Source organism: Alligator sinensis, unplaced genomic scaffold, assembly GCF_000455745.1.
Source record: "Alligator sinensis unplaced genomic scaffold, ASM45574v1 scaffold1546_1, whole genome shotgun sequence".
NCBI classification, from domain to species: Eukaryota; Metazoa; Chordata; order Crocodylia; family Alligatoridae; genus Alligator; species Alligator sinensis.
This window is the reverse complement of record NW_005842689.1, coordinates 133,619-142,913: the sequence shown is the minus strand read 5'-3', so window position 1 is coordinate 142,913 and position 9,295 is coordinate 133,619. Positions and strand designations below refer to the sequence as shown.

Here is a 9,295-nt window from a genome sequence, read left to right as displayed (position 1 = left end):
GGGAAAGAGGAGAGAAGGTAACAGAAGGAAGAAGAAACAAAGACAAATGATTGCATGGGTATTTCTAATTTACAGTCAGTTTTTTTTAGCCATAACAATGGGTGAAAAATACAGCTTTGAGATGACATTAAAACTCCATGTGAATATGTGCCATATATGTAAGTAACTTCTTTGTTTTGTTTCTGAATTCTGCTAGGACGCCTGTGGGTAGAGGAAGAGCCTGGCTTCGTCTGGCCTTAATGCAGAAGAAGCTTTCTGAATACATGAAAGCCTTAATTAACAGAAAGGATCTTCTCAGGTGAGCAGTGCCTGCTCTCTTGAATTCGAGAGCTTACTTTAACTCAGTGTTCCCTGGTGAGGTACGTCCATGGCTCTCAAATGGAATTCATTTATTATTTTGCAATTGTGACATCACAGCAGTACTGTTACCTCTGTTTGAGAACAGCTTTGGTGAAATCCAGAGCTAGTTTCTGGGTTCTCAGATTTTCTGCTTTTTATTTGAAAGTTGTTGTCTTCCACTTTTAAATAGAAAGAAAAGTGTGAAGCAGAATCAACTATTGCGTATTATTTAGGTAATGAGAGGTAAGATGCTTGTATTTGCATAAAAAGGAGGGAGTGTTGTCCTCCAGGTGCTAGGGCACAGGAGTAGAAATAAAGCACGCTTGGATTTTCTTCTGACCGTCATTTACCTGCTATTTAATCTTGGGTGAGTTGCTTTCACACTTCCATTTTTCTCTGTCCATAAAGTGGGAATAATAATGACTCACTTCTGAAAAATGTGTTGCCAGTTTTGGGTGAAAAGTGCAATGTGAATGCTTAGTAACAGTATGTGATAATTGGGGTGATGTTTTTATTTGTTATATACGTTTTTAGGTTTTCAGTGAGTGATACTTTTTTCAGTTTCCTCAATTGTATTGAGTGGTGAGGAAGCTTAAAATTGCCATTTGGCAAACATGGGGGTGATCTTGTTTGAGTGAAGCTTATAAAATAGAATAGAATTAGGAGGTGCAAAATGCTTAGTTTTAATATTAATCTTGTGAACAAGTCTCTACCTGTATGTTAAAATGATTTTCAAGTGGTATTAGAGTAGCCAAAGCTAGAACATAGGAAGAGTTTACAGCAGTTTGATATGTACCTATGGAACTTATTGAGTTCCTTCCATATGGAGCCCTCGTCTCACATTAATGTCTTTCAGTGAATTTTATGAGCCTAATGCACTCATGATGGAAGAAGAAGGTGCCATAATTGCTGGCCTCTTAGTGGGGTTAAATGTCATTGATGCAAACTTCTGCATGAAAGGAGAAGACCTGGATTCACAGGTACTGAAGAGCTGATGAATATTCATTCCTGGGATGAATTCTCATGCACTTAATTTCTGCTGGTGTTCGATTTGATGGGTTTTTAATTACAGTCATTGGCTAATTAAGGATCATTCTGTAAACTTGCTGTTATGATTATGTTCCTTATTTTGATTTTTTTTTTTTTTTTTTTTGGTTTGTTCCTTTGTATAGTTGGCTGAAAATGCTGCCAAAATGTGGGATTTTTGTTGTTGATGATGACGATTACTATTGTTGTTGTTGTTGTTACTACTATTACTACTAGGATTTCAGTAGCTTCCTCTTGAGATTTACCAGTGGCAGTGGATCTTTTATACTTGGCTTGGTCATGTAGATGTAACATCCCTTGCAGAAAACTGCTGCCAGAGCACTTTCCACTGCTATCTCTTTGTACTGCAGTGATCCCCCGCCCTACTATCCTCTCTGGGTATAGGAAGGAGACAGCTGAAGAGGAGGGAGATGCTGCTTCTGTAGCTCTGGCTTGAGATGTTGTTTTTTGTGTTTGTTTTTCCTAGAAGTGTGTGTGCTTGTGTATGTATTAACTAAAGGGAAGTAAGTTAATGGGCACTTCTGTTACACTAGCCATGAGAGCTGTACGTACAAGTGTGTTGGTTAGAATCTTCTATTTTTTCCCTTCTTTCAACACTATAAGGTTGCTGATTTTTCACTTGAACTCATCCTCATTTTAATCAGTTTAGTATAGTGGATTTATTTTAGATTATAAATTGGAAGAAAATGCATTGCGCTCAAATACGCAATGTCTTAAATATACAACACCAAATTTGTATTATGGTAAGAACACTCTTATTTTACACATGATTCTAACCTCTTCCTAAATATACTAAATTCTTCCCTTGTAGGTTGGCGTTATTGATTTTTCCATGTACTTGAAGGATGGGAACAGCACAAAGGGCAATGAGGGGTAAGTACAAGGGCAAGTGCATGTGCTTTTTTTCCCTTGGGTTATTTTTGTTTTTTAGTAGAATTTTAAGTTACCCCATAATCCATCCTGCATTTTTAACAAAAACAATACAGTTTTCTTGACTTTTGCTTCAATTCTGGTTACAATATACAACTAAGAAGCTAAAGACCAGAAGAAGAGGAAAGATTCTGCAAAACCTGTGCTGCTTTGTGCTTTTATTGATGTAACTAGAAATTAACACGGGGAGAATGTGTTTTTGTTTGTTTATTTGTTTTTTTTATAAAACAAACGTTCTTTATCAGAAAGTTTCTCTGCAGCTCTCCTTCAGTTTAGGAACTGAGGCTGCTTGCAACCATTAAAAAAAAAAAAAAAAACCAAACAAAAAAATAATGCTTTACCAAAAGAAGCAGCATGTTACTTTAACCTGGCTCTGCAGCCTGTGTAAAGATCAGACGCTTCAGCGGGGCTTTTTGGTTGCTGTTAACTAAAGTTTATTCAATCAGCTATTAGTTAAAAGTGCCAAAAAAGCTCCACAAAAGTGCCCAGTCTTTACAGACATTGGGCAAACCAGGTTGAAGTAATGTGCTGCCTCTTTGGGGTATGCACAGGGCTTGGCATGGGAAAGCACTGAGTTTAAAGTAAAGTGCTGTTTTTTTATGTCTGCAAGCACCCTGGGTTTTTGTGTACTTTTTTTTAATGGTTCTGCAACCAGCAGGGATAGGTGCTCAGCCTCCAATATCAGTACGTGATCCATGTTGAATACTGTATTTACCAGAGTTCCCCCCGCTCCCCCTTGTACCTGCCCTCTGCAGGCTTGGGCCTTTACCACTTCTGCCCCCCACTCAGTCTCAGGGCTCCTCCCCTCCCCTCCCCTCCCCTCCCTGCTTACCTTGCTCCAGTGCTGGCAGATTCCTATATCTGTGCTGCAGCCTGGGGCCCAGAGTGTGGTCCCAGTGCAGTCCCATAGCAGCAGCGCAATGTCTGTACTGCTGTGCTCTGTGCCACAGATAGGAGCAGGGATGGAGCATGCTGGCATAGAGCAAGGGTAAAAGTGGGGGTGGGGGGTGGGTGGCAGGTGGGGGCCTGAGGCTGTAGGGAGGGAAGTGGGGGTGGGTCAACTTTTTTCAAATATTTTTTTCTTGTATTTCTCACTCTTCAAAATTATTATTTTTAATGTTTCATGCCAGAAATTGATGGCATCAAAGTTCTGTTTACAACTTTCATTGGGAAGGTCCTGGTGACATGACTGTTTTGTTAAGCAGCCCTAATGCTCGTTTATTTTAATTTTTTTGTGCTAATTGATATATTGTCTTCATTTTTTTTTCCCCCCAGCAAATCTTGTAATGGAGATTTACCAACCTTTGTTCAGCTGAATGTTGCATTGGCAACTTGTCAGAAGTCAAAGGGCTGTAACTAATTTTGCAGAAAGGCATAGCTTGTAACTGCCCTTCATTTTTTTTAAATATGCCTATGCATCACAGGGAGTCTTCTGGACCCATTGAAATTCTCCTACTGTGGTTCAAATGGTTTTCTACTTGGCTTAAATGAACCTTAGATCATAGGATCAAGGGTTGCAAGAAACCTCAAAGATCTGATTGCCCCACCTGCATGAATAGAAAAATCATGCTTCTAAGTTACCCTGTCCAATGCTTATACAGCTTCTTTTTGAAAACCTTCAATGAACTTTCCCTGCAGCTTCTTTGGGTAGTCTATTTCATTGCCTCACTGTTCTAAAAGTAAAGAGGTTTGTCCTGATACCTAATCTAAATCTATTTTGTTGCAGTTTAAAGCCATTGCTTCATATCTTGTCTTCTACAGCATGGGAGAACTGACCAAGATAGAAATGTCTAGTGGCCTATTAGGGCTGTCCTACTGAGATTTCACATAAAGCTTTAAAGATCACTATCCTTGTGCTTATGATGTGAAGGGGCGGGTTGGGAGCAACTTGTGGTTCAACGTAGGCAAGATGTCACTTCACTTTCTTATGTTCTCTCTTCTGATGAAGTCCCCTCAGCATGGGACCACAACTACTCTGGGCTGTATGTTAGGAGTCCCTGCTTTCAGAGACAACGTAAGCAGTTGGGGAAGGGGGGTCATTCTCATTAGGGAAAGGCTGGATGGGGTCAGCCTGTCTCTTGCTAGTAGTCCAATGCTATCAGGTCCTCCATTCCGTATACAACCCTCAGGGAAATAACGTAGCTGATGAGTGTTCAGGTAATTAAAGAATGAGCTGGTCCAGGGCTAATTTTTCTATTGCCATGAAGCTGAGAGAGGTTGAAAGAAATGCATTTGAGGAACCTCTGACTCTTTGTTCCGTTTCCAGAGATGGTCAAATTACTGCTATTTTGGATCAGAAAAATTATGTAGAAGAACTCAACAGACACTTAAGGTAACACATTCTTTTCTGTTATGCTGTCATCTAAAAGAAATACAAAGTGATTGGTTTCTTTCAATATAATTACAGTAGTTTTTTCTCTTTGATTTGACAGTGCTACTGTGAACAATCTGCAGGCAAAGGTTGATGCTTTAGAAAAATCTAACACTAAACTAACTGAAGAGGTAGGTGTCACAGGCAAGGACATTTTGTCATTGTCTTGTGGAGCCTGTAATTAAAGCAGAGGTGATGTCTCCTGAATGCGAGTTGTACTGTGTAATAAACTGGGAATCTGAAACAGGTATAAAGTGTGCTGACAGCTTTTACTGACTCAACAACGGGGACAATCAGCAATTGCATGAATTAAAACAATTGCCTGCCCTTCTGCCCCCTCCCTTCAGCCTGCCCGAAGGCTGAGAAAGGGGCATAACTAGGGGACTCCAGCCCCTGCTCCCAGCTCGGGGGGTGGAGCCAAGTCCTGCTGCAGGCTCCCTGCCCCACCCCCATATCCTTGCTCATCCTGCACCCTTGCTCATCCTGCAGGGAAGCTGAGGAGGGGGCATGGTTTGGGGAATCAGAGGGTTCTAGCTCACTGCAGGAACTAGCAGGCTGGGAGGCTTGCTGTAGTGCCCCCTGGCTATTAGTATGGGCACTGCCCAGGTCTGGCTGCCTTTCCTGTTTGAAAAGTGAATGTCATTTCACTTGCTTATTGGTTCTATCTATGCAGTTTTAAAAAGCCTGCAAAGATTGCATCAATTCAGCCTCGGGCTTTTGACTGTCTGTACTTTGTCGGGATGCATTGATCTGATTGTGTAGTCACAGATTCTGTATGGCTTTGTAAATCCCAGAGAGCTAAGAATTAGAAGGAAAACTTTTAAAGGGCTTCATTCTGTTTAAAAACTTGCTTTATTCAACTTTTTCCATTAGTTTTTCTTAAGGTAGTCAACAATTGAAAATGGTAATTGAAATGTAATCTTTACATTTTCTTTGGTTGCTCACAGTCTAGTCAGTACACAGAAATAATCTGGAAAAATACAGTAATGGCCTTTTATGTGTTGCTCATTTATATTGCATCAAAAGGGGTGTATACATCTGCATACTGAATAGTGTTTTAATGGATATGTTCCAGTTATAAAGAGCTCTGGAATCTCTCCTGTGGCATACATGAATCTTCACTAATGAAACTATCTGCTCGTAAAGTTAAGGAAGAAAAGGTCTATTGTGCAAATAAAAACAAAGTACTTGATATTAAAAAAGCAATATGGATTATACAGACCTTTTTTCCGATTATGCTGTAGCAAATGGTCTCTCATTTACAGCCTGAAAGATATGAATGTTGTACTAAGCAAACATGACCCCTGTCAAATTTAATTTTAGTGCCAAAGTGTGTGTAAAGGTGTTTGTTTATTTGTTACTCAGTAAAATCTCCATACTGTTTAAGGGTATCATTTATCTGATGTTGAAACATGCTGCCCTCCAAAGCTATCATCAGAGCTTAGCCACTTAATTGTGTCACATGTCACTTCATTGCATGGTTGCCAGGGCACTCTTTATTCAGTTTTTGAGGGAAGAATTTTTGTAGGTGGTAACCAGCTGCATGGTTGGGCTAGATTTACACATATTGCAGTCAAAAGCTTGTCTAAGTTTATCCCAACCATGCAGCTGATCCAGTAAAAGATATCACCCACAAAAATCCTTGCCTTTCACACATTTCCCAGACCATTATGGATACATCTCCACTTTAAAACCACTTTTATCCAGTTGTGACACTTAATGAAGTTGCTCAACGAGTATCACAGAAATGTCGCTGGCTTTTTCTGTAGTGTAAAGGAAGTCATCTAAGACTTGAGTTATGTTGTCTTGTGAAAGAACTATACCCAGTTATTTTTGGCCTATTGCATTAAAATCTGAGTAACTGGTTGGTCAAAGGTGATGTATTTTTCCTAAGAGTTCCAATAGAGATTGGCTCAGAGAATCCCTGGCCCATAGAATCCTGTGTGTTGTCCAGGAGTAAATAGTCAAGCTCTCTCTGATCTGCCCATCCTGTGAGCGCCGGCCACTTCTGGGGCTCCTCCCACCCCCTGTTGGTGAGATTGGGGGGGGACCCTGCAGCCAGTCGCTGCTGGTCTCTGGGGGGGGGCCACGTACTGCCCCACTGACCTAAGGTGGCACCAGTTGCCCATGGCCTCCCTTGTTTGTGTGTTTATCACTCGAGTCCAAAGAATGTAGTTGGGATTCAGTTGACATATTTCTTTCCATTTAAGAGCTTGTATTCCAGCACTGCATACACAGCTCCATTAAAAGAACTTCCTGCAGAGGGACCAAAGGGTCACTGGTAATAGATTCAGGTGGTTTGTGACCAGATATAGTTACTGAGTAGCTTATTGACCTACTTGAAATGAATTGGTAGGCCTCCATTTTAGCTCATAATGAACAAGTAGGTGTGAAGGCTGAACTCTTGTTATAAGCAGTACTTTTTGTTTGTTATTTAGTGACTTTAGCAGTCAATGTTTCAAAGGTTAAGTGCTGCCTAGAGAAGAAATACAGCAAGACCTATTTTTGATGTTAAATTGTGATTATCTTTCTTTGTTCACAGCTTGCAGTTGCAAACAATAGGATTATAACACTGCAGGAAGAGATGGAACGAGTTAAAGAAGAAAGCTCTTACATTTTAGAATCCAATCGCAAGGTGTCTGTGTGTCTATGTGTCTCTGTGTGCATAACTTCCCCCAGTGATGCTCTTGCTATATAATCCTATCTTTTACTGGACAATACAGTGAGCTGTTCCAGAATTATTTCTTCATAACCATAAAAGAAGATATTGGTATCTACTCTGGAGTGTGCTTTTAGGTTTTAATGTTAAATGTGCTTAATCAAATTAGTTCATACTTAAAAAGTTTACTGTATATAGTCTGAGAATAGCTACACTGATGTACAGGCTGCTTTAAATACTTTTTTCCTGTGCCCACACAAGTTATTTTCACAAGGAATTTGCATGCTGCATTAACTTAGGAAAGACAATACATTTAACAACATTTTCAACTGTGAAATTTGTTTTAAGAAAGTAGAAGTAAATAACAAACACCAAGATTGCGAGAGTTTGATTTCCTTCTGCTTTGATCTTTTTGCTAACTCTAGGTAACTAAGCAAGACAGAACTACAGATGGACATGCACTGAGTGAAGCACGCAAACAATTGAAGGAAGAGACTCAACTACGGCTGGTAAGCTTGGTCTAAACTCAAAGTTCAGAACAGTGTTGATTTTCTTTAGTAGTCATTATATAATAATCAGCTTTTAAGGGTGGCATGTTATATGGATCAAGACTTGCCGAGACTGATGATATTGCAGAATGCTTTATTTAAGCCCACTTCTAAAAATACTCTTTCAGAAGTGATTGTCCTACTCTTCGAGCACATTGCTGACTAGGCATGAGCTCAGTTTCCATATCTGTATTTTACAAATGTTAACCAATTAATATCCTTGCATCCAATATGCATACCCATCAAAACTTTTGCTTACCATAGGTATAGGGCACTGATGTAGGTTCTGACTGGGATAGTCTTGTTCTAGTTAGGCTGCTGCAATAGTGGGTCTCTTTTTTTTAAACTGGTTTGATCATAACAACAAAGTATTCTTCTTGCAGCATGTTTCATGTGATTAGTGTGCATTGGTAATAGTAGGACTTAATGGAGTGCACAGCATGGAAGGGCCATCATGTATTAAGTGAACCATGTTGCAGTCATTAGACTTTCTATAAAATACAGGTATCAAATATATTTGGTTTTAGGATGTGGAAAAAGAGTTGGAGGTGCAGATTGGAATGCGACAGGAGATGGAGCTGGCCATGAAGATGCTGGAAAAAGATGTTTGTGAGAAGCAGGATGCACTAGTAGCACTCAGGCAGCAACTAGATGATCTCAGGGCCCTAAAACATGAGCTTTCCTTCAAGCTGCAGGTAAGGAAAGGTCAGGATTATGGTCCCTTTGTGAAAATGATGCCTCTGAGTGTCAATTTTGCTTTCTTTTTCTTATCAGAGAGATGAAACGGGAGACTACATGTTAATTTCTGTCCTTGCTTTCCCCATTTCATAACTTCTCCCTCTATCCCTGTTTTTTTCCCATTTGATACTGCTTATCTTCAGGCTGTATCAAAGCTAGCCTTCCCAAGCAGGGAAGGCTACCATATGTTCTTGATGCCAAGACAAGGTTCCCCCCTTTCTCCGATGTAATGTGGAAGGAGAAAAAAGCCTCTAGTCTTGAAATAGTGAGGCAGCCTTCCCCACCTCTCCCCCCCAGCCCACCCCACCTGCTCATCCCCCACACCTCAGTCACTTACCATTGCTCTGTTGCTCTCAGGATCTGTCTTGCTCCCAGACCCAGACCAGCCAAATGGCAGTAGCAGCTCTAGCTAGGCCTCAAGCCACACCACTGCTACTGGGCTGGGTTGAGGTTGTGCTTTGCGCCCCAGACTGGAGCAGGGATGGAGCCTGCCAGTGTGAAGCAGGGGTAAATGGCCAGCGGGGGTAACAGAGATGCAGGGAAAGGCAGGGGCAGGCAGCAAGGGGGGATGTGAGGTTGGGGGCAGACTGCTTGACCTTCTCCTTGTTCCCCCCTTGTGTTGCCTGCCCCCTGCCACTGTCTTCTCTGCTGCAGTATTGGGGG

The 9,295-nt window shown here is 40.9% G+C and overlaps 1 protein-coding gene across 7 annotated transcripts in view; it reads left to right on the top strand.

Annotated features, from left to right (window-relative positions):
• RUFY3 (RUN and FYVE domain containing 3) overlaps window positions 1-9,295 on the top strand; it is a 79,153-nt gene that overhangs the window by 40,474 nt on the left and 29,384 nt on the right. For all 7 annotated transcript variants that reach the window (XM_025215947.1, XM_025215948.1, XM_006033981.3 and 4 more), the window contains 8 exons: window positions 197-298; window positions 1,196-1,319; window positions 2,198-2,259; window positions 4,583-4,648; window positions 4,749-4,818; window positions 7,230-7,322; window positions 7,772-7,855; window positions 8,422-8,589. In XM_025215947.1, the coding sequence (XP_025071732.1) occupies window positions 197-298; window positions 1,196-1,319; window positions 2,198-2,259; window positions 4,583-4,648; window positions 4,749-4,818; window positions 7,230-7,322; window positions 7,772-7,855; window positions 8,422-8,589 (769 nt within the window). The remainder of the gene's footprint in view (window positions 1-196; window positions 299-1,195; window positions 1,320-2,197; window positions 2,260-4,582; window positions 4,649-4,748; window positions 4,819-7,229; window positions 7,323-7,771; window positions 7,856-8,421; window positions 8,590-9,295) is intronic.